At 41.4% G+C, this 25490-nt stretch overlaps 2 protein-coding genes across 3 annotated transcripts in view; one reads left to right on the top strand and one right to left on the bottom strand.

Annotated features, from left to right (window-relative positions):
- The first annotated feature begins 404 nt into the window (after positions 1-404).
- Positions 405-4373, top strand: LOC134538287 (2-(3-amino-3-carboxypropyl)histidine synthase subunit 1). Its single transcript, XM_063379462.1, has 3 exons — positions 405-1199; positions 2556-2721; positions 3705-4373. Exons 1-3 carry the CDS (start codon positions 439-441, stop codon positions 4029-4031), a joined length of 1254 nt encoding a protein of 417 aa, XP_063235532.1. The 5' UTR covers positions 405-438; the 3' UTR covers positions 4032-4373.
- An 819-nt stretch (positions 4374-5192) lies between these two features.
- Positions 5193-25490, bottom strand: part of LOC134538286 (lipase member H-A-like) — a 28162-nt gene continuing 7864 nt past the window's right edge. The window contains exons 4-7 of one of the 2 annotated variants that reach the window (XM_063379460.1): positions 18716-18964; positions 8460-8648; positions 6367-6520; positions 5193-5481 (exon numbers count right to left, since the gene is read on the bottom strand). In XM_063379460.1, the coding sequence (XP_063235530.1) occupies positions 5424-5481; positions 6367-6520; positions 8460-8648; positions 18716-18964 (650 nt within the window). In that variant the 3' untranslated portion in view covers positions 5193-5423. Of the gene's footprint in view, positions 5482-6366; positions 6521-8451; positions 8649-18715; positions 18965-25490 lie in introns of those variants that run through there. The other variant, XM_063379461.1, reaches the window with a different exon arrangement.

Consider the following 25490-nt stretch of genomic DNA (forward strand, 5'->3'; position numbering starts at 1 on the left):
TTTTGTATCTGTGAATTTAAATGTTCGACTTATAGCATTCACATGACGGATAGAAAAGTTCTACGTGTAACATTATTACCCTTCGCGGCTTTGCAGAACTGGTCCGTCATTAAAGCATATAAGAGTGCGAAATTCGGTAGCTATGAAACCAGTCTTCATGGAATGTAGTAGTCCAAGTTTAGTACTTTTATTGAAATATGCTTTTGGGTCTCAAGGGGGTGGCATGTTCTCGATCAGGTTCTGTCACTTAAAGTGTGGCCTAGAAATTCTATCTCGACCACACTTTGGTGAGGGATGTTTGCAATCTCATTATGAATACTTGCAGTTGCAATAAATATTTTTTTTTGTGATGCAGCGCCGAGGTGAAATGTTGTTGTTACTCCTTTTACTAATTTATCTATGGTTAAGAGGCTGTGGGAAAAAAAGTAAACAAATACCATGCAACCAAACATGTCATCCCAGGAAGGTTCCGCGTGTGCTGGGGAAGTAGTCGTGGTAACTGCAGCAGAAAAACGTAAAGTTTTCAAACCATCGTACGTTAACAAAATACCAGAAGATATCTTGCAAAATGTCAACTTACAAAATGCAATCAGGGCTTTGCCTGATAACTACAATTTCGAAATACACAAAACAATCTGGCGAGTCAGACAACTTGCGGCGAAAAGAGTCGCCTTGCAAATGCCGGAAGGACTGGTCATGTTTGCAACGACTATTTGCGACATAATCGAAGAATTCACTGAAGCTGACACAGTGATCATGGGAGATGTGACGTACGGAGCATGTTGCATTGATGACTTCACTGCAAGGGCGTTAAATGTGGATCTTCTTGTTCATTACGGACACAGTTGCCTTATTCCAATTGATAGGACAGCAGGCATTAAAATGCTGTACGTTTTTGTGGACGTTAAGATTGACGCACTACATTTCCTGGACACGGTCAGGCTAAATTTTCCTTCACATATGAGGTTAGGTTTGGTCAGCACCATTCAGTTCGCTGCCACTTTGCACACTGTCGCTGCAGAGTTGGAACAGGAAGGGTACAAGGTGGTAGTTCCACAGTCCCGCCCGTTGTCTCCAGGCGAAATACTGGGGTGTACTGCACCAATCATTGCCGATGTAGATTTGTTCATTTACTTGGGGGATGGGCGTTTCCACTTGGAAGCTGCCATGATTGCAAATCCTCAGCTGCGGGCTTTCAGGTACGTAAGTCAAATTTACCTATTTTAGTTTATCGGGTAAAGGTTTTGTGTCATGTATCAAAGTCTATCCGTTGATCCTAATGGCATAATCCTGAATGCATTGATCCTGTGGTACATGATGCTGTTTTAATTTAGTACATCAAAAGATCCTGAATAAAACAAAAATTGAGATGTAACAGATAGCATTTTCAAATCAAATAAAAATCCTAAAATATTTTTTTTTTTTTCGCTTCCTAACATTGTTTGTATTGTAATATTTATTTTATGTCCAGGATCTTTTGACTTACCATACTAAATTAAAACAGCAAGTATGTACCACAGGATCAATCATACAGGATAATGCCATGATGATCAAGGGAGCTCTGTTACTTAAAATAATGAGGCAGCTTATAAATAGTTTGTAGTGTGCTTCATAAATTGGTAGGCCTTTTTGTTCTTGTAAGTAAAATAAAATCTTCTATGTGTAAAATTTTGAAATCTATAGTTACATTTTGGAAATGCATCACTGGAGTTTGGTGATTTTTAATTTTAGAAAGCTATGACTAGAAAAAAAAAGAAATTCAGTAAAGTGGAAATTTTTGGTCTTATTTATTTGCCAGTGAAGTTTTAGTATTCACACAATCCAAGAAATTTACAGTGTGAAAAGTGCATAGAAGAGAAGAGTACGATTGTAAATTTTCAAATTGACATAGACATTTTCTAAACTTTTTTTTTTTTTTTTAATATTTAATGATATGCTGTATATAGTGAACGCTTTCTTGATGAGTAAGTTAACGAGGCTTGATTGAAAAGTAATGCCTCCATGGCCATAATTTTTTAATTTGTTACCAGCTTTTCCAAATTCTTGTTGTACCTGAAAACCGCATGTGTCCTCTATGCATGGTCGTGCTGCGTCTGGAAGGATTTGGACCCTTTTCTGCTGCAAGACAACACATGCCTGTTCACACGAGTGGGGATGGAACGCCTGCAGAATGTTCTACAGTTCCGACCTTGCGACTTGCGACTTGCGACTTGCAAATTTCACCTCTTCCCAAAGATGAAAAAGCGCCTTAAGGGACCTCACTTTCATTCTGACGATGAGGTGAAAGCCGCCATCCAGGCCTGGTGTTGACGACAACCACCGGAATTCTCCGAGCAGTTTGCCCAGCTAGTCACACATTGGTGCTAGTGCTTGGAAAGGCATGGGGACTATGCCAAAAAGTGAACAATGCATTACTTAGAGGACACATGAAGCTTTTAGGTACTGCAAATAAAAGGTGAAAATTTTAACAAATAAAAAAGTTATGACAGTGGATTGATTTTTAATCAACCTTCATACAGTGACGTATGCAGCAGGGGGTAGCATGCGGCTTCCAGGTACGACCCGTACGCAAAGAAGTTCACGGAAGAGTTCTACGACCACGAGGCGATGAGGAGCGCCAGGAAGCAGGCAGTGGTGACTGCGTCCGCTGCGAAGCGGTACGGCCTCATCTTGGGGACGCTCGGCAGGCAAGGGAGCCCGAAGGTCATGGAGCACTTCCAGGTACAGCGTGTTTACCACAACTGTTTTAAGAGGTGTGGGAGATATGTATGTATGTATGTAAGATTGTATGTATGTGTGTATGATTGTATGTATGTATATATATATATAAATAATATATATTTTTTTAAAAATAATGATTTTAGTAATCTAACAAGAATAGAAACTACGCATGTAGATTATTACACACGAAAAACCACTTTGCATTTCCGTTAGATATGTCAGGCTGCTAAGCCTGAAAATGGACGTTTCTTTATTTAATAAAAGGTATGAAATTACTTTTACTGTCTCAACAGTGATTGGGGAAACAGGCCGACTTTTCAATGTACAGGTGGTAGGCAGGAACAACATCCTACTGGATAACTAAAGAAGCTCCTGACAATGAAATTATTGGTGTGGTTATCTTGTGTATCAGTGTTTCAGGTGGCAAAATTGAGAACCGTATCATGTAGAAAGGAGTATTTTAAAATCCTTCATAATTTTGTACATTAGTGACTTGCCGGGAAAAAAATTTCTATATTTCTAATTATTTTCAAGGTTGTGTAAGTATTTGATGATTTCAGTAACTCTTAAGTTCTTGATAGGTTTATTTCTTCATGCAAACGTGAAAATTTCGAGAGCGAAGGGTTGGTTAGGTTGGATTAGATTAGGAGCATTTAAAGTACTGTTAAATCAGCTTCAATATTTAACTATTTCAGAATCTAGTTGGAATTTTTAATATGTATATATATGTATATGTGTGTGTGTGTATTAGAGTCTACTTTTTTAAAAAGGAAAAATCTGTAATTTTTTTTGTAACCTAATAAATATAAAATACACATCTACATATATACATATATACATATATACATATATAGTTGTTAAGGAAAGTAAAGGATATATATTAGTTACAAAAAAAAACAATTTACAGATTTGTCTTTATAAACAAAAGTGGAGTAGGAAATGTGAAGCCAGTTGGCTTGTGGACGACTGTCGCACTGTCGCAGGAGCTGCTGTCGGAGCTGTCGAGGGACAGCGTGACGGTGCTGCTCTCGGAGATATTCCCCGACAAGCTGCGCCTGTTCCCCGACGTGGACGCCTGGGTGCAGGTGGCGTGCCCCCGCCTGTCCATCGACTGGGGCCGGGCCTTCCCCGCGCCCCTGCTCACGCCCTACGAGGCGGCGGTGGCTCTCGGCGAGGCCGGGTGGCTGCGAGGGGGCTACCCCATGGACTTCTACGCCAGCGGCAGTCTCGGCCCGTGGACCCCCAACCACAAGCCCGGCGGCGACAAGTCCAGAGGCTCCAGTAAGGGCACCTGTGTTAACTGTGCCTGACGTCTTTTTAACCATTACTGGATATAAAGGCCCTTGTTAGTGGTGCTTGCAAAAAAAAATATATTAGAAGCATATTTTGCTACTTTTTGATATTATATTTAACGCTGAGGAAAATAAAAATTGTTTTATATTTATTGTTATAGTGATTCTTATCTGTTTTATTATATGCACAGAAAATATTGTTTAATTAAGTTTGTAATTTCATTGTCATGATGTGCTACTTTAAAAATCCTCTCATGTTATGCTGGTTATTTTAATTCAAACTGACCATTTTATATTTGTATTCTCCCTTCTGTCATAAATGTAAATATATTTTTGTAGTTTTTTTTTTTAACGTTGTAAGTTTTTGGTTTGATTAATCTTTTTTTTATTTTTTATTTTATTTTGAATATCGTTAGTTCTATAAAGCAAAGAGAGTTGTTTGGCCCTTCATTTAAAAGATAATTTCATAAAGGTTCTTTGAAATTACAAATAATCTGGTTAATGGGCTTGTTTATTTGGCACGGAATGACCCATAAGTGTCAATTTCAAAGAGAAAGAATTTGTGGGAGGGAATAACAAAAATTTTAACATCTGGATTTGTTAAGACAAACAGGTTTCTTAATTTGATTTTTACACTTAAAGGCCCATAAATGTCACCATTGGAGCCTATAAAAAAATCCTATTAAACATGTAATTCCAGTCGCATAACATTTAATACCCCACTGTTTTATATTTTTTTATTATTTTGTTTTGGACTATGGCAGCAAAGCAGTTTTTTATGTGTTTCACGATGATTTTTAGCTCCTCAAACACTCTTTGTGCCTGTGTTTATCTTGTAAATGATGAAGCAGCTGATTTCCCCCCCTCCATCCACCCGCATAGTAATAGTTTCACGTATGGTCAACTACGAGTTTAAAATAAATCATTTGATATCCATGTATATCTAAAGACATTTAATTTCTTAAAGGGCTCCTTAAAAACCCCTTAATTATTGTTACCATTCAGAAGCATGATGGAAATGACCTGATGTGAGGGAATGAAGAAATGGTGATGTAGGAGTACAGGAACTAAAGTTTTGAGAATTAGATGGTTTAGAAGATGTGGGCATGTCAAGAGATTGGAGTGTAATGTATCTTTTGGCACTCTTCATAAATTTCCTTAAGAAAAATGTTTTACCAGTTATTAATTAATTTTTTTTTAATAGGTTAGCGCGACAACAGTCTTACACAGCACCATGTTTCTTTATTTTATCACTCGTCCCAGCTTCCATATACCAGTGAAAATCTGTGGAATAAGGTTCACTTTCTTAAACCTTTATGATGTAATTTATTATAATTTTATGGTGTTATTTGTTATAAGGTTAATTTATTTTAGTCATCACAAACCCCACATATTTACTTCATTTATTATTCATCCTTGTGCGTATGGAGGGATTTCGTTTGTTGACAGAAAATATTTTCCTCGAATGCTGAAATAAGAAAAAACAAGTTATATTATCCTGAAGATGTTATAGAGTATACACCTAATTTAATTTACTGTATTCAAAAAACTAAAGAAAACCCTTTCTATAAAACTTGTTTGAAATTATCAGTACGTATCTGCACTCTCTTTGCTATATGTTTCTACTTTGCTATTTTACATACATCTAATTTGTCTCTTCACTTATTGAGCAGGTAAATAAATTTTTTTAGATTACATTTAGTTAACTGCCGAAGTAAAGTTTAAAAGAACTCTAATACTTATATTTGGAGTTAAATACGTATGACCTATATCTAATTTTTTGTAAATGAATATTTTACCAATACCATGTACATAGGCCTAATTTTCTTAAGTTAATTTTTTAATGTAATGGAATTGTGAAAGATCACAATTATTGCCTTAAATAAAAAATTAATTATAAAAAAACTGTAAAATTAATTATTAAATGTATCTTCATCATAATATGTATGGGTTCTGCACTTTTGTCACTATTGCATAGCAATTTCAATTGTTCATCTGAAGTACACTACATATCTACGAGAAAATAATGTGATAATTTTTACAACAAAATAAAAACTATTAAAACTTAAAATTTGGAGGGGGAGGGAGGTGGTGTTAAATATTCTCACAACTATGTATGAATTATTATTTAATTATTTTTCCATTGCTTGTTATATTGAAATTTATTGTACCTGTACAATTTTGATTTTGTTAAATGTCACCTTTATTTCTTTTGTTTAAAAACAACTGACTGAGAGCAGGGAGCAACCAAAAGGATTCTTAGTAACTTAAAAATAGTAATATATCTTAATTAATATAGTAATATCTGAATTATTTCCACCGAGAATTGAAATCTGTAATTGCTTCTTGTTACCTTGCGGGAGTTTGAGGGCCGAAGATGGTTCTGTGGTTAAACAGACAATCCCCTGATTGATACTTCTTAATGTCAGAGCACTGGGTCGCGATGAAGGGGATTTTGTCCTTCACAGACTCGGCGTAGTATTCTGTGGCTCTGAGATGTGAGCAGGCTGCAAGAAAACAATTCATACACACTCACAATATTAACTCAAATGTTTTGATCCCTTTTTAGCAAAAACCACGCAATTAATCCACATAAATTTTGTATCATTTGTAGATTTTATCACTGAGTTAAAAATACTTTGAATTAAAAATGTATATTTTTTAATTATTTTTTAAATTTAATTTTTGTATTATGATTATTATTGAATAATTTTCTGTTTTTTTTTTTTTTTTTTCAATTATCGCACGTAAACTACTGGACTGATTTTGATGAAACTTTTTGTGTTTAAAAGATTATGATTAGACTTAAAGCTGGTATATATTTTATCTCGCTACATCAATGGGAGCCGGAGATATAGCATTAAAACCACTTTTTTTTTCCCCTTCACAATCAAGTGCAACCAATATGAGATGAGCTCCCATCATTACCAACATCCACTTTTGCCAATACTACTATGTACCAAATACATAGGTAATCCAATTTATTTATTCACAATCAATAACTATTTCACATGTGATGATACCTTTTTTATTTTTTATTACTTGATGTGATAATAAATAAAACAATATCACAGTGTGATTATTAGCACTGGGACACACAGCAGTGTGTGTGTGTGTGTGTGTGTGTGTGTGTGTGTGTGTGTGTGTGTGTGTGCGTGCGTGCATGCGTGCGTGCGTGCGTGGAAAGAGACAGGAGAGATAGTGAATGAGTGAGAGAGCAAGATGGATCGCAAGAGAGAAAGAGATAGTGCATGAGAAAGTGAGTGCTGAAATACATATTGTTGTAAACTAATAAATGATCCATGTACGTACTTGAAATTTCATGTGACAATAATTAATTGCTTGATTAAATAACCTATTCCCTCACAACACTACACTAATTGTAAAGAAAAAATTTTAAGTTTAAATGTAGAGGAACCATTGTCATATTTACCATTTCAATTTTTCATAATAATTGTCTTACTACTGCATACTACTATTAAATTGAAAGGTTTTATTTTTCTCATACAAAGGCACCTAAAAGCTAACAATAAAAATTATAAACCGAAATATCTACTGCCTGACAGCATTCCTTACTTGTCAAAGTATTGACACATTTTATTACAGTACCTTTTAAATGGCTCATTTTACTTTACATAATATTGTGCCCAATATTGATATTCATATAGTCTGATCAAATATTTTTAACTGGTCTACCATTCAGTGCCAGCAAAGTTTTATTGTAATGGGAATTATGAGGCAATTTCGAAAAAATTTTCATGTTACGTATGTACCTGCTTTCACTACTTTCACGGGGTTCCAGTATAAGCATTATACCATATTTTACAAATAAGGATCATTTATAATGGAATTTTAAAAGAAAATTGTTTGTGACACTAAAATCTCAGGGGTTAGCAGACTCTAACATCCACACATAAAATTTTTAAGTAATGATTTTGATTGAGAAAGAGAAAATTGGTTCTCATGTATTTTGTTTATTTTTATTTAATTACTTTAAAGTTTAAAACTTTGTTCTTAAGTCCATTCATTAAGACAAGGCATATATATATATATAAAATCTGTGTGTGTGTGTGTGTGTTAATAAATACATGAAACACACATAAGTTTGTATGAAAGACATACTTGCATATTTACACATGTGCAAACTGGTATGAAATATAGACTGTACTTGGAAACACTTCTGTGGAGAGCTGTAATATGGAGGACTCTATGGAGTGCAATAATATTTCCCAAATTACATCATAGTAACCTTAAGAAACTAAATTGCTGTAATTTTTTTAATTCTGTTTGCGCTTTTTTTCTCTCTTTAAAATTCGCTGAAGGAAGAGATTCGGCCCGGGACCTGCTCCCCGTGGCTACGCCCCTGGTGCCTCTCTGTCATGTGCTTGGTTCTCAAACGCTCCTCCAGTCCGACCCCAGCTCTGGTGCTGAAACTAACTGCCTCACGTGTGAACAGCTTGCAGCCGGGCTGTGGCTCGGTGCCTCCGTTGAAGTAGAAGTCCGCGTGCCCCAAGTCGCCGTTGTAGCCGATGGTGTTGGCGGTGGTGTGCACGACCTGCACGAAGGTCGCGTCGGAACGGTCCAGCTTCTTCATTTTGCTCTTCGAGTAGTAGAAGACCCCGGCGGGGTCCAGACCTGCACATCGTTTAAAAAGGTCTCACAAGTCGTGCCCAGCTTAAAGGCCCGTCCACAACAGCCCGAACCCGTGGGCAGTCCGTTTCCTTGATCCTGATGTCAGGTGACGTCACAACGTCGCACGAAAATCACCCCTGTCTACAGCCATGCAGTGTCCGATGTCCATCATTAAGTAAACTATAGAACATTTATCAATTTATTGTAAATTTTCTAAAAATTATCAGAAACTTTGATCTCAAACAATTATTGATACGAAGAACCATTAAGCAAGGGGTTGGAAAAAAACAAGGGTGGGAACAAAATTATACATAAAACTTCCGTTACTTGTTCGCTATTGAATCCGTTCCCATTTATTTTAACTTCCTAAATTTTTGTCTAAAACTTTCGTCTAAAGTAAAATTTTATGTAACCAACTGCAAGGGGTGGAAAAAACAAGGGTTATAAGACATAAAATAACACAAATTTAATAGGTGTACTATAAAATCCATTATATTTTATTGTAAAAAGTCTAAACATTATCTTAAACTATTGGTTCAAACAATTTTTGATGAAACAAACTATTACATTAAAAACAGAGGGAGTTGTAGTTAAAAATATTATTAAAACTTCCTTACTATCAAATTTGTTTGAATTTATTTTAAATTGTTCTAGTATTATCCCAAAACTTGGTCTAAAGCAAATGTTTATACGACCATGTATTAGGACAAGGGATAAAAAATAGTGTTTAATAATAAAAAAAAATCACTACTACCTCAGTACCTACGCATCATACAAAAAATTGTTTCAAGCTTTTTAATGCTGGATTCATTGAGTTCAAAACATTAAAAATATTTTTGCTACAGGGAAAATGAAAAAAAAAGTACATTCATTTTTTTTATGTTCTACAAGTTTATGGAAGTTTCCAGAACAATTCCAGAATAAGTGTATACTTCGAAATCCACCTACACCTGTAGGCTGTGCCGAAAGGGATTTTTATTATTGTCATCATCAGTTTGTGAACCTTTGAATTGTCTTTGGAAATGAGTGATTTGGCTTTACCGCCACTCGCAGGGGTTATTCCTTGCTCATCATCTGGAGCAAAATAAGGCATATAAATGTTTCGCAATATTCACGGATTTATTCAGCAGATTGGAAACGCATTACACTGAACAGCTTATTGTGTGTGAGGATGGATGAAGGACAATGTTATAAAAAAACACTATTAGTGTGTACCATGCACACCGCTATAAAAATGGAAGTTGGCAGCTATGCAGAACGGTGTACCTAAGCATGCGACCAAGTGTATGAAAATGAACGGTAAACATATTTAAATATTATTTTGTGCTGCTAGCTATAAGCTAACTGCTATTGCACCACAGTTGTGCGCCAGTTTAATATGTACCCTACCTACTAGGTCTCACTATTGTTAGTCGGTTTATATTGTGTGCAGCTACTAGCTTAACTGCTATTGCTATTTACTTGTATTGACACATAGATAGGTATACACAGTTGATAATAGGTATATTACAATGTTATAAAAACACAATGGTAATTTTAATTATTTATTAATGAAATTCAAAGTATCTCAGGTTTATATTAAAAGTAAAACTATTATTGCTTTAAAAATTTTAACAATTGTTGGCACTGCAGAACACATATATATGGGAAAATGTCTGTAGTGACGATACACACATTTACTAAATAATCAAATGTCTCTTTTGTTCGGGTTCAAAATCTAATACACAGATTCAATATATATTTATGATTTACATATGTCTTTATCTCGGCTAGATCAAAATATTTTAAGTTGGTAGAGCTTTGATGCTCTCTCTCCCAGACCACTGGGTAATTAAGGTTGTGTGTTAAATCGAGTGTCAAATTAAATTCACGTAGTTAATATTACAATATTTAAGTTTCTCAATGTCTTTCTTGAAATTAGGCCGCAAAATAACTAAGCATGGATGTGATACGTGTTTCGTATCTAACGAAATGGAGTAACAGACACAGTCATTTCTTACTCACGTATTTATACACTCCTAGAATCTTTATCCTTTTGGATAAAGCCCTATTAAATTCATTAATAGTCCATTACATTCTTTTTTAAAACCTTAATTTAAGTAATTTAACAATGCGTGCCACATTTGAAATACGGCTCCTGATTGGCCGAGAACTAATGGTAGTTACAAATATTTTAAATAAAATGCATTAATTCCGCGCGCAACACAAAATCTCAAATGAAATTTAAAATAAAAAGATGTAGTAATAAAAATTTACATTAATAAATACGGTGTCAAATTAGCAATTTACCGTCTAAATTTGAATTGCTCCAAGAGGGGTCCTTGCAATTGCTAGTCTCAAACGTTCGTTTCAGTCATAGAGTTTCAATTACGTAGATATACATATCCAAACCAAAGAGTTTTTCAAATAATAAAATATATACATGGAACGAAGAAATATAAATTAAAATAAATTATTGACTTAATCTGGACTGGAAATATACATAGTTGCAGTACAATTTATTAAACTTTTTACACACAATTGTAACGCGAGACTGTAAACAATAGCCTACGGTATGATTGAGCTATTTATCGCATTTGTTGTTCTTTTTTAATGTATCGATTTACTCTATAAGTATTGGGAACAGGGCCGACGTTAGTACAATATGGCATATTTAACTCTGAATGATCCAGGAACAAGCCCTGGGAGTGGTGGTGATTCCTCGTGAACAATCCTGTACAAGTGCACACCCTGTCCCGAGCCAGATTATTTTCATAATAATGCCACTTATTAACCACGACGTCATACAACCATGGCCAGTAACAAAATAACAGGGGCATCCAGAACCGTCGGTCGCTCGTGGTAGCTATCGGAACGCACTTGGCCAAGATCAAAACAGCTGAGTCCAACACTCGAACTGTGTTCTTTTGGACTTTAAGCCATGAAGGGTTAATCATGTTGTTATATTTTACAGCTATCCAATACGGACTACAAAATATTTTACTAGTATAGTGTCCGCCACTTTCTGTGCCGAGTGAGCGGGAGTGTCGCTCAAGACCTTGGCTGGACGGGTCTCGCAGTGCTGCTGCTTTACTTTCATGAGCCTCATTCTCTCTTGTGTTTAATCATTCAGGTGTGCAATATCTTTTATAATTTGGTTCCAATCGAGTTCACGGTACGGACGCTTGCCTGCTGTATCATTTGGTATCAACTGGAACAATATGCTGTTGTGATATGATCTTTAATTACTCATTTACTCGTATAAAATCCTTCTGTCCCGGTAAGTATTCCAGTTAAGGGTGCTATTCTGGCAGGGGCGTGTCCAAGGGCCGGATCATGTGGCCAACTAGCGCGGGTAAGCTGCATGGGACGGAACCTGCCTCCCTGCAGGAGGCTGCTCTTCCCGACAGAGCTGGCGCCGGGCAACGACAACAATCGGCATCGCTACCGGTAGACGTCCGCCATGTCTCCACACTCCCTGCGGATGCGGGCCTGTATCAACTTGCCGTCGTCCGGGGTCTCGGGCTCGAGTCCCGGTGTGGCTCCTAGTGGGAAAAGGCGGTTCTTGCTACGTATTGTCCGGGTGGGCGCCAGACTAGCTCGGTTCTAGTCGTGAGTTTGGGGGTCGTGGATGTATGTGCCCCTGCGTGGCCCACTAGGGCCGGCGGCGGTGTTGCGTGAGATGATTTTAAATAAGAGGCGTGGAGTTAAGGTGGTGGTGTCGTACCTTTTATTCATAGGAACGAGTCGTACACAATACAACACTCTACAGAGGTCCCCGGGGGGGGTTTACTCGTTATTCCGTGGCGCCGTATGGTTTGTGTTCCGCGTTACGTGGCCTCGGACGCTGCTACGTCTCATACGTCTCACTGGTTACACGGGTAACGTAATTTCGTAACACAAAGGCGGGACACAAAATACACTGAATTAAGGGGGTGCGCACAAGTTACGTGGCACTCGTTACTCGGGTAACATAAGTTAGCAATACAAAGTACGGGACACAAAAATACACTGAATTAAGGGGGCGCGCACAAATTACGTGGCACTCGTTACTCGGGTAACGTAAGTTAGCAATACAAAGTACGAGACACAAAAATACACTGAATTAAGGGGGTGGACGATTGGAGACGGCCAATCCCGTATGCAAATGTCTCGGCGCGGGTGTTGTGCCCACTGTGGTGAAACACGCACCGCAATTAAGTTTGTCCAAGTTCCCTTGCGGGTTTGTGGTCAGCGCCGTGCGCGTGACCTTAAATAAAGTTCTGTAAGTTGCGGGAGGCGGCCCGTGCCGTATACTGAAGAGCAGCCCCGCTGACCAAGTGTGGTGCGGGGTGTCTTTAAATTGATGCGGCCGGATTAGGTCCTGGACCGAAAAAAGGGACCGGGTACTCACGGAGAGGTTAAGTAATAAAAGGGGTTCTGTTAATTAGTGACTATATTTACCGGACGTTACTTTCGATGTAGACAAAGGATGTTGCCTCTCCGTGGGACGTAGGTCCGCCCCGGTCCGTGAGCTGCGCTGAACTGCCGAACTGGCATGGCGTCCGAGGGAGGCTCGGCCTCTCTCGCGCCAGGCGTGACCTCATTACGCTAGACTCCAAACGGGTGTGTCTGGAAGAGATTTTATTGTCGCTAAAATCCTAATTTAATGTTTTAGGAGGAATGGGTACGGTTCTTCTCTTGTCTACTCAGGTTTCCGCGGCTTTGTCTTTGATTGCTGTTCGGGTCGCCTGACTCGGGTGGGCCATGGCCAGGGGTGTGTTCCGTTAGCGGGAGCGTATACTGGCGGGTGCAGGTCGGGCTCTGGGGTGGTCGTCGGCCAGACGACGTCAAACGCCCCCCCCCTGTGAAGCCCGACCTTGCGCCGCTTATGGTCCCGCTAACATGGGGCCACCCCTAGCTCCGGCCACTCCATCCCGGCGTGGTTCGCGGCTCAGCAGCTGGTTGGCTCCGCGTACTGGACCTGGTGATCAAGGCCGACTGGGCCAGCGTGCGCGCCGCCCCGGTTGCCGTCGTGGCAGGCGTGCCGGGGGCGGCGTCGTGGCGCCTGGGCGGGGTCAGCGGCTGATAGGGTCAGCGCACTGGACCTGGTGATTGTGGCCGACTGGGCCAACGTGCGCGCCGCCCCGGTTGCCGTCGTGGCAGGCGTGCCGGGGGCGGCGTCGTGGCGCCTGGGCGGGGTCAGCGGCTGATAGGGTCAGCGCACTGGACCTGGTGAACGTGGCCGACTGGGCCAGCGTGCGCGCCGCCCCGGTTGCCGTCGTGGCAGGCGTGCCGGGGGCGGCGTCGTGGCGCCTCCTAGCTCCGGCAACAGCTCCACCCGGGTGGCGCTCTCGGTGGCCGCAGTTGGTAGGGCCCGAGCACCTGTCCCGGGTCGTCCCACGCCGAACATCCGGGTGCTGGCCTGTTGACGTTGGCCCTCAGCGTCTGGTACGGCGTGGATGGGTACAGCCTCCTCTCCCGTTCCGGTGTACCGGGCGGGTTTGGAGTAGAGGCCTCCTCGTCCCCGTCGTCCAGTTCCATCATCATGAGGGTGGTGTCGGCGTGGTCGTTGTGCGGTTGTGCCCTAAGCACCTCCCCGGACTCGTTCTCGGGGGGTGACAGTGGTTCCGAGTGTGGCTGCGGTGTCTCGCAGCGTGCAGCGGTGCGGTGGTGGCCAGGGTGCCGGCCGGCAGGGGCGGCGGCGACCAAGGTCAGGTGGCTCTCGGTAGGCGGGCTGCAAGCGCGGGCGGCGCTCGGCACGGCCCGGCTCAGCCTTGCCGACATGCGGGCGTTTCGCGGCCCGTCGTGCCAGACGGATGACAGGTGTCATCGGCCGAGTGGCGGTCACGTGCGGTGGGGGGGCGGTCGGGCGTCCAGGTGCCGTGGCGTCGACCTGCATTGCGTCAGGCAGATGCAGGGAGCTCAGGCGACCCGGTAGCCGCGGTGACGTCACGGTGTGGCGTCGTGGCGCCTCTTGAGGGTGGAGCGCGCGTCGCCTCGGCAGCTGCTGTGGCAGGCCGGCCGAGGGGCGGCGTCGTGGCGCCTCTTGAGGGCAGAGTGCGCGTCGCCTCGGTGGCTGCTGTGGCAGACTGTCCGAGGGGCGGTGTCCTGGCGCCTCTTGAGGGCAGAGTGCGCGTCGCCTCGGTGGCTGCTGTGGCAGGCTGTCCGAGGGGCGGCGTCGTGGCGCCTCTTGAGGGCAGAGTGCGCGTCGCCTCGGTGGCTGCTGTGGCAGGCTGTCCGAGGGGCGGCGTCGTGGCGCCTCTTGAGGGCAGAGTGCGCGTCGCCTCGGTGGCTGCTGTGGCAGGCTGTCCGAGGGGCGGCGTCGTGGCGCCTCTTGAGGGCAGAGTGCGCGTCGCCTCGGTGGCTGCTGTGGCAGGCTGTCCGAGGGGCGGCGTCGTGGTGCCTCTTGAGGGCAGAGTGCGCGTCGCCTCGGTGGCTGCTGTGGCAGGCTGTCCGAGGGGCGGCGTCGTGGCGCCTCTTGAGGGCAGAGTGCGCGTCGCCTCGGTGGCTGCTGTGGCAGGCTGTCCGAGGGGCGGCGTCGTGGCGCCTCTAGCGTTTTTGATGTTTCAGGCGGTGCCGAAGACGGCGTCGACGTCGATGTCGTGCGCGTCTGTCTCGTTTTGGTGGGCTCCATCCCCTGTGCCTCGAAGCCAGGCGGGCACCGCGGGGCGAGTCCCGGTGGCGGGGCCTCGCACAGGCGTCTCGGCGTCGTGGCCCTGGGCATTCCGTTTTCCAGCGTCCCTTTTGAGACCGCGCACTCATGTGGCAGTGACGACGGCTGCATGTAATTGAAGCTAGGCGGTGGCGACGGTGTGGCGCGACGTGTCGGTGCCGAGTCTGGTGGCGTCCCGGATGAGGCGTGTGTCGTAGACGACGCGGGTTGCGTCGGAACGGTCCTTCGCGGCACTGTGACAGTGGTCAGGTGCGGTGGCGAGGCCATCCCGGCGTCGTGAGGTGTCTCCGACACGCTGCGGATTCGGGTCGTCGTGGCAGACTGCGGTGGGACGGTCGGCGTCGTGCGTCGTTCGGTCGGCTTTGGCGGGTCAAGCGTCGTCGCAGTCATGTTGAGTGGCGTCAGGTCTGCGAGGGGTGTTGAGGCTGGTGGCGTTGGGCCCGGAGGCGGAGGGAGCAGGATTGGCGGCGAGAGGGTGACGAGCGTCGGCGTCGGGACGGAAGGCGTCCTTGGTGAGGCGTAGTGCGTCGGCGTGAGTGGCGTCAGGTTGATGTAGCGTGGTCTCGCTGGTGACGGTGTTTCCGGACTTGGGTCGGGAGGCGTCAGGTCTACGAGGGATGCCGAGGTTGGTGGCTCCGGGACAGGAGGCGACGGGAGCGGGATTGTTGGCGGCATGATGAAGGTCGTCGGCGTCGGGACGGTTGTACGTGACGGTGCGGATGTCGTCGGGGCATGAGTTCGTGATACGTCTTGCGTCTGCGTGAGTGTCGGTGTCGGGACGGTTGTACGTGACGGTGCGGATGTCGTCGGGGCGTGAGTTCGTGATACGTCTTGCGTCTGCGTGAGTGGCGTCTCGATGTCGTGAATTGTCGCGGCGTATCGTAGGGGAGGAATTAGTAGCGCTGCTCCCGAATACTGCACTTGGGTGGCTCGTCCTGCGGTACATCGCGCGCACGTGAACGTGAAGGACTCGCGCCTCAAAGTACCTTCACGCTCGTTGGTGCAGTCACGATGCCATAGGTCGGTACACTCGTCGCAGTGGTAGCCCATGCTACTTCCTCCAGGACACGACCGGCTTCCACACATCGTCATCCCGTATGTGCGATACTCTTGACAATAGCCACACTCGTACCCCGCGGCGATCCTGCCGTTTAAGTACCATCTCGGGTAGAGGTGGTAACACCCACTGCATTCGTCTGCATCCATCTCTTGTTATCGTGCGTGTTCAGCTGTGTCGAGTCGTGTTTTTCACTCGTGGCTCTGTGCGCGCTGTGCAGGTCTGCGCGCGGGGTCGCGCTCGCCGGCTAGGCAGGTGCCCGGACAGCCGCACAAAACAGAGGCCGAGAATGGCCGCGGCATGGGCGGGGGTGCGGATGGGCGTGTGAGGCGATGGCCGAGAGCGCCCGGACAGCCGCACAAAGAGGAGGCGAAAACGGTCCGCGCGGGGTGGGGGTGGTGACGTCGCTCCGTTGCTCGCCTCGCCGTGATGACGTGTGGAGGTGGGGGTGGTTGGAGTGTCCTTTGTCCGCTCGCCTCGTCGCGCCGGTCTGTCTGGCCTTCGACCCTTCCTGTGTCCAAAATGGCCGTTTCGTGTCTCCGCTGTCGCCTGTTGGTGAATTTATCTCGAAAATGTCCAGGAGGTGGAGAAAAAAAAATTTTCACGTTATTTTCTGCCCCACGCAGCGGGCGCCAAATGCCGTCGTCCGGGGTCTCGGGCTCGAGTCCCGGTGTGGCTCCTAGTGGGAAAAGGCGGTTCTTGCTACGTATTGTCCGGGTGGGCGCCAGACTAGCTCGGTTCTAGTCGTGAGTTTGGGGGTCGTGGATGTATGTGCCCCTGCGTGGCCCACTAGGGCCGGCGGCGGTGTTGCGTGAGATGATTTTAAATAAGAGGCGTGGAGTTAAGGTGGTAGTGTCGTACCTTTTATTCATAGGAACGAGTCGTACACAATACAACACTCTACAGAGGTCCCCGGGGGGGGTTTACTCGTTATTCCGTGGCGCCGTATGGTTTGTGTTCCACGTTACGTGGCCTCGGACGCTGCTACGTCTCATACGTCTCACTGGTTACACGGGTAACGTAATTTCGTAACACAAAGGCGGGACACAAAATACACTGAATTAAGGGGGTGCGCACAAGTTACGTGGCACTCGTTACTCGGGTAACATAAGTTAGCAATACAAAGTACGGGACACAAAAATACACTGAATTAAGGGGGCGCGCACAAATTACGTGGCACTCGTTACTCGGGTAACGTAAGTTAGCAATACAAAGTACGAGACACAAAAATACACTGAATTAAGGGGGTGGACGATTGGAGACGGCCAATCCCGTATGCAAATGTCTCGGCGCGGGTGTTGTGCCCACTGTGGTGAAACACGCACCGCAATTAAGTTTGTCCAAGTTCCCTTGCGGGTTTGTGGTCAGCGCCGTGCGCGTGACCTTAAATAAAGTTCTGTAAGTTGCGGGAGGCGGCCCGTGCCGTATACTGAAGAGCAGCCCCGCTGACCAAGTGTGGTGCGGGGTGTCTTTAAATTGATGCGGCCGGATTAGGTCCTGGACCGAAAAAAGGGACCGGGTACTCACGGAGAGGTTAAGTAATAAAAGGGGTTCTGTTAATTAGTGACTATATTTACCGGACGTTACTTTCGATGTAGACAAAGGATGTTGCCTCTCCGTGGGACGTAGGTCCGCCCCGGTCCGTGAGCTGCGCTGAACTGCCGAACTGGCATGGCGTCCGAGGGAGGCTCGGCCTCTCTCGCGCCAGGCGTGACCTCATTACGCTAGACTCCAAACGGGTGTGTCTGGAAGAGATTTTATTGTCGCTAAAATCCTAATTTAATGTTTTAGGAGGAATGGGTACGGTTCTTCTCTTGTCTACTCAGGTTTCCGCGGCTTTGTCTTTGATTGCTGTTCGGGTCGCCTGACTCGGGTGGGCCATGGCCAGGGGTGTGTTCCGTTAGCGGGAGCGTATACTGGCGGGTGCAGGTCGGGCTCTGGGGTGGTCGTCGGCCAGACGACGTCAAACTAGCTTACAATGATCTAAGCTAAGTTCGATTTATGGCCTTTAAATATGCTAAATTATAGAGTACATACCCTTCTTGTTACCAACATGTATTAAGCATGTAATGAAGATATCTAACATTCATAATTGGCCATTTTTATCTTAGAATTTGTGGTAAAAAACACTTAAGGTTTTTCGAGCATTATCTGTAAGAAAAATTCTCGGGGAAGGCCTAGGGCTCCACACTTACTGTGGGGAGGCATATACTCAAACCTACCATAAATAGGTCTATCCAAAATAAATATTACTTATATAACTACTATATTCGCCCTCCTCCTCTTCCTCATCCACAAATCCTGACCATGTCTATGATCCAGTTTATCCAGAACAGAACAAGCAGAGGAACCCTGTTCAACACATCGATGCACGCTCACCCACGATCTTGCCTACCGACACGCTGTTCACCCGGTAGGCGGTCAAGCCGGCGATGTGCGCGCCTATGCTGAAGCCGACCAGTGTGAGGCGCCGCGGGTCCAGGCCACGGGTCGCCAGGAAGTGGATGAGGCGGGTCGTCGTCGCGGCCACTGCTTCTGAGCCCTCGATGGCGCGCAGCAGGCTGGTGGTCGCCAGCGCGGTCCAGTTCACCACGATCACATTCATGTTCTCTTGCAGACCTAGGTAGGCTGTGCCAAGCAAACCACTGTGTTATATAGGAATATAAGGTTGCCATCTTGGTTTCAACAACCTGGGTAGTCTGTGGCAACCAGCCAATATTGTTGAAGAGGAGAGATAGGGACCTATAGACGCCATCTATGTTTCAACAGACCTAGGCAGGCAGGCAGGCTGTGACCACCTAAGTTGTTGGAGAGATGATATAGGAACCTACCGACGCCATCTTGGTTTCAAGAGACCTAGGGCAACCATTTTGTCGAAGAGGTGAGATATGAACCAAACAGATTCCCTCTTGGTTTCACAATATATTGTTGTGTTATGGCAATCAACCATTTTGTTGAAGAGTAGAGATAGGAACCTACAGACGCCATCTCTGTTTCAACAAACACAGGTAGGCTGTGACAACTAACCATTTTGTTGAAGAGGTGAGTTAGGAACCTACAGACGCCATCTTGGTTTCAACAGACCTAGGTCAACCATTTTGTCGAAGAGGAGAGATATGAACCAAACAGATGCCCTCTTGGTTTCAAAATATCTTGTTGGATTATGGCTAGACTGGAGTTTATCCCATACGTCCTAGACTTCCTAAAAACAGTTACCAACCTCCATCAAATTTTGGCTACGCCCACGCATGCTTGCCTGATTACTTTTCTTCTTCTTTTACATACCTATAGCATAATACATTTAAAATACATCTGATGTAAAATCTTAAGAAGTAATGGACTATGCTTACTAGTCAAATGTAGGTAGACATTGCAATGCAACATAAATATCAACGTGAAAAGTCCAGTTTTAAATCGCGCATTTAATATTATAGTATGAACTAGATACCTGTGTCATTCAGTTGTGCTTGATTCACGCAAATACAGCATGGCTGTACTAGTTTTAACTTTTCAGTGTTTATAAGTGTTTCTTAAATCGTTTAAATGGACTCTTATAGGGCTATTAGCTGTGTTATTTTATTAGTACTTATTTGTTTAAGATACCAAGCTACAAAACTTAAAAAAATATTTTTTAAAATAATATTGTTTAAGCCTCCAAACCACATTTCACTCAATAATTTGTGTCACACAAGAGTTCTGGAGACAAGACCATGACATTCGTTGCAGGAACGTGAAACGTTTAGCGCTCACATCTGAAGATCTGTCTTCACGATAAATTCCAAGTAAGTGCTGCAGGAGGAAAATAAGCAACAAGATAATGTAAAGTGATGTCAGAAACCCCCCATACAGCACACAATGTTTCAGTAACATGTCTGTGATATTGCAGTAACATTACTATGTTTCGAATAGATTACATTTCATCTGTCATGTTTCTGGAATATTTCATAAACATTTCATTGGACACATAGTACTCATGTCTATAAATGAAGTTTCAGATACATTTCAGCAAGATTCGTTTGGCAATATTACATTGCGGTTGATTCTGAAATGTATCTGAGACATTATATTGAAACTTCCCATCATGCTTGTTGGCACTGAAGTTTAGAAATCTTTGTCTTTGTGTATTATTTATTGTTTTGGCGCAGTATTTTGGTACTTGGATTTTTATATGTGGTGAATAAATTGTAAGTTTTAACATTATTTATTTCATGTTAGTTTACTTTTTTTTTTGTTTTTACTTTCGCACTTAAGCAAGTACCGGTATAGAAACATTCTTTTATGCGTCTTCGAAATGTGTAAAGCTGTAGGTTAAGGAATGTCTTTTTTTGTCGGTATGCTAATTATGCTCAAACATTCCCGTGCCATATTTATATGTGCGCTGTTTTCAGTCTGATTTTTTAATTTATGTGATGCATTAACAGGATATTCGCGATTTAATAAAATTGCGAAAGCATCTAACAAGTTTTCTACTTACTGTAGCTATATATGGTCGTTGACTGTAGAACACGAATGCTAATGTATGGGTTATTTATTATCTTTAGTTAAAAATCACACAAATATAGGCTTATAGGTTCCTAAATATTTTGGTTTTAATAGCATTTGATTAAACCAATTTATTTTATTCAGTTATCACCTTCGGGCTTTTATAATATACTTAAGTAAATATATTTCATAACCTATAATATGTAGTTAAGGGTAATTAATGTTTATTTACTGTGCACAACACATAAATTAATTATGTTGTGTTTATTTTAATATAAATATTGAAGTGTTTGATTTGAAATAATTTACAATTCTACCGGTTAAGTAATTTTTTTTTATTATGTTATGTTCTGCACTCTGTAGTACTTACATCGTATGTTGTAGGCCTACGTATTACTATTAACGGAAATTTAATAAAGCCTGCTATTATATCTGGCTTGTCATAAATGTAATTTATTGTAAGTGAATGCACTAGGCCTACACATATAATTAGACAGCGGTTTCATTAATTGCCATTTCGCTTAACAAAGTTATTTCTGCAATCTGGCCTTCATTTTATTGGTGGGCTGGAATTGCAGCGCAAAATAATTGAAATAAATTTTGTCCTTTACCGCAGAGAAGGTACAAGTCTTCGAGTTGTGTTGTACTAAGCATAAGCATCATTGGTTTTTTTATTTAAATTAGTTTTTCTTATGCTAAATTATGGTAGTAACCAAGTATGTTTGATTTGGAGAGTTTGACAAAACCTAATTCCATCCATTATATGACAATAAAGGAAACACATTAAATGATGATTTATTAGATTACATGTGTATATAGTTATGTAGTGGTAGCAATTTAAATAATGAAAATAAACATTAAATGTGCACTACAAAGGATAATATTGAGAATCTGCTCGAAAAATTACTAGAAATTTTAGAGTATTATTGCACAAAAACATGGGCTGAATTGTAATGATGTAACATCACAGGCACTGTTCACACAGACACTTATTAGGAAATCATTAGGATTTAAATTTAAGTTTTCTTTTAAAACTTTGCTTAAAATGTGTTATTATACAATGTCATGGGCCTCTTTGCATTAACCAGACACCATTAAATTGATTATTAGGAATGTAAATAGCATGTTAAGAAATTCCCAGTGAAGAAGTATTCCTGCTTAATAAGTTTGAAAAAAATGCATAGGTTGCAATACCAATTTGTCCCTTTTAAGATGCTTTCAGTTTTTAAATTTATCATTGGCATCAGAAACTTTTTTTTTCTGTTTGCATGGTAATTTAAAAATAAATAATGTAACAACTTAGTGTCTACATGTTTAAAAATCTCACATACATGTCATAATTGACCTGAAACAAGTTAAAAATAATTGTTTTTTCTTCTTCTTTTTTTCAGCAAAAATCTCCAAGAACATCTGCATAGAGAGTCAGTTAAAAGTTTCATGTATTGTATATATTATTTATATATATATATATATATATATATATAGTTTTTTTTATTAAAGTCTACTTCTCAGACTACATTGTTATTTGTTATTGAAAATACCCCTTTGCATCTTTGCCTCTATTGTTAAGTATTCAAATGGAAAGAACCTGGTTTGACCTGGTGTGGCTTTCTGATTATGGTTATACATGGTTCTTAACTTACTTCAGGTGCATTCTTGGCTGGTTTCATAACATAGATCATAGAAGTTACAATCCAAAACCCTATTGTCTGTTTGAATAAGTTTCTCTATCTCTAATGACTTCATTGTTGACGAGTTAGGCCAAACTAGCTAGGTACCTTCTATTTTGTACAAAGTATAACTCGCCATTCATATTATTTTAAAATTTTGTACTGCATATTACGAAATTATTTATATTATTTGTTTACAATAAATTTGTGATCTCATTTGAATATAGTTTGTGTGGAAGTACTGTTGTGTTAATATTATTTTGTGTATTTACTTTGAAAATTTGGATTTTAGAGACCCTATACACTATTGCCATATTGTATTTGTTGTTTTATCCTTAGGCTATTTAGTTAATTTTGTAGTATTAAAATACAAATATAAAACCTAGCTTAATCCACGAACTTTAGGTAGATTAACATGCTATCTATAGAAAAAATTAAGGAAACCAGATTTTTTATGGACTGCCACTATTGTATCTTCAGCAAGTCACTGGCCACTCAATGTTAGGGAAGCTGGATCAATTTGAGCTCTTGTCTGATACAATAAGTCTTTCAATTAGGGAAAGTGACATTGCAATGTTAAAGAGTATTTCTCATTGCACATTTGTTTCATTCCCATTTATATTCCACTACTACACCACCATCTCACTTCATTTAGGCTGGTCAGACAAGTTTTTTGTTTAGTGAGGACAGCCGATTCTAGTCCAGTCTCATTTATGTTGAGCTTGTGTGAAATGGAAAACAATATGTCGATTATAAAGCTATATGATGAAATTGTATTAAGACTGCATTGTTTCATATTTAGACCCTCTGTAAATTAGTATATGTGTGTTTAAGAAGAAAAAGACATTAATTATAACATAAAATTGTTACATGTCTTTTGAGGGTTTTCAAGCGCACATTTTTTTCTTGCAAATGTCCAAAAAACAAGCACCAGCCATATATACTTACTATAGCATTAAATAAGGAGAAAAGTACATCACAATACGAGCACAGGTCAAGTCTCATGGCTGTTCATTATGTTAATACCGGTTTCCTGTGCAACATACAAGTAGGAATTTTCTATTATAATATGTTAGTGTATTGTATATAGGTATATTATTTTTTTATTTCTATAACATTTGTTTGAGGTTGAATGCGATTTTTTTTCTTGTGTGTATCAAGTATTTTAAGTTAATGTAATACCACATGATTATCTAGACCACTGATACCGTACACAATAACAGTGTCGTGATTTTTGAGAATGTCAACATCTGGAATGCAATAGAAAACCATACCCAAATTCTCAAGACATTGTTCAAATACAGATAAAGACATCGATGGACAAGTGCTCATTTATGATACTCAAAAACAAACTTGAAGTGGCCATAACACATTGGGTTGTGAAAATTATATTTTAAAATGCTCATTAATCATGTCTCCTATGCAAGTGGGGTTTGGTTGTTATGGATTAAGTAAATATTAGCATACTTTCTGTGCTGAGCATAAGGAGATCACATCCAGATAGCTTGGGGAGCCTCAATTTAATTTATTCATTACAAGATGACATTGTCATTGTATTTAATAATGGAACCTTTGTGCATTAGCTTGTCCCTTTTTCCCCATGTACTGATGTAGATGCATGCCTGCCTGCCACTATATCACATTCAAATTCCCCATTAAAATAAAATGCAATGGACAGGAACCATGGACACCAATGCTGGGCTACCTATTACATTCATGTAAGTTTCATTCACTTTGCAAGCATACTGAAGACTTATTTAAATTTTACTTTTATAACCATAATTTTTTTTTAGTATAATAAAATAGTTTGTAAAATTAATGTTAGGCAAGTCTGGTACGCTGACCTGGGAAAACATCTGATGTCTTTATTAATTAAATTATTTCTTTAACTTGGTTCATATATATATATATATATATAAATTATAAATTAATCTGAGTAGGGTGGAGAATATGGTTTCATTAATTTACCTGAATTGTTGGATTTTGTCGGCAGGCCTTTTTAATCTTACATTAGAAATTATAAGTAAATTTTTAATTATTGTACAAGCCAAATTATAAAGTAATATAATCAATTATCATTACATTAAAAACGACAAAAATTCACATTCTATGCCCTACCAGAGCACATCTTTAAAATAATTTCAAACAAAATAATATTACAATATCTATTTTTTTATATAATCAAAAAATTGACACATTACTATGGACAAGCAAAACTTGACGAAAACAAGAAGATACGAACAAGATCATATCAATCCACCGATTAACACTTTCTAAGGGTGTGGTCAAGAGGCATTATGCAAAAAGTGATCAAGAGGAAGTGTACGAGGGAATGCTGTGATGAATTGGAACACAGTCACTGCACTTCACTGCAACTAGCTGACCAATGCAGCTGTAACATTATGGTATCTGTTAAAGTGCAATACTCTTTTAAATTATAAATATACCCTCAGTCATCCTAATTTCCAGAGGTATTTTGGGTCACATGATACATTTTATATGTATTTCAGAACATTTATGGAAATATTTCGGTTAAATGTTTCAGAAATATTGATGGGACATTAGTGGAAACATTTCAGAAACATTACCATTTGATGTTGCAGGGAGGTTTCATTGAAAAATTTCAGAAACATTACCATTTGATGTTGCAGGGAGGTTTCATTGAAATATTTCACAGGGCGGACATTTCGACGTTTCTGAAATATATCCGAGATGTTTCAGGTAGGTTGCGAAATGTTTCAAACATGTTACAATGTTTCAAAAGTTATATTTCTGAAACATATCTGTAACATTTTGTGCTGTATGGGCCTTGATTTACTGAAATGATATTTGGCACAAAGGTGATACGCTGGACTCGCATTCGTGAGAATCCGGGTTCACCGAAGACATCTAATCACAACAGAAACGTTATTCTTGCCTTTTCAGTTCCTAAAATGAAGAGTATCTAGGATCAATACCCTATTTAATTAATCGCTTTGTTACTAGTTAGTTACATGCTACAG

Source organism: Bacillus rossius, chromosome 13 (genome assembly GCF_032445375.1).
Source record: "Bacillus rossius redtenbacheri isolate Brsri chromosome 13, Brsri_v3, whole genome shotgun sequence".
In the NCBI taxonomy this organism is placed as follows: Eukaryota; Metazoa; Arthropoda; class Insecta; order Phasmatodea; family Bacillidae; genus Bacillus; species Bacillus rossius.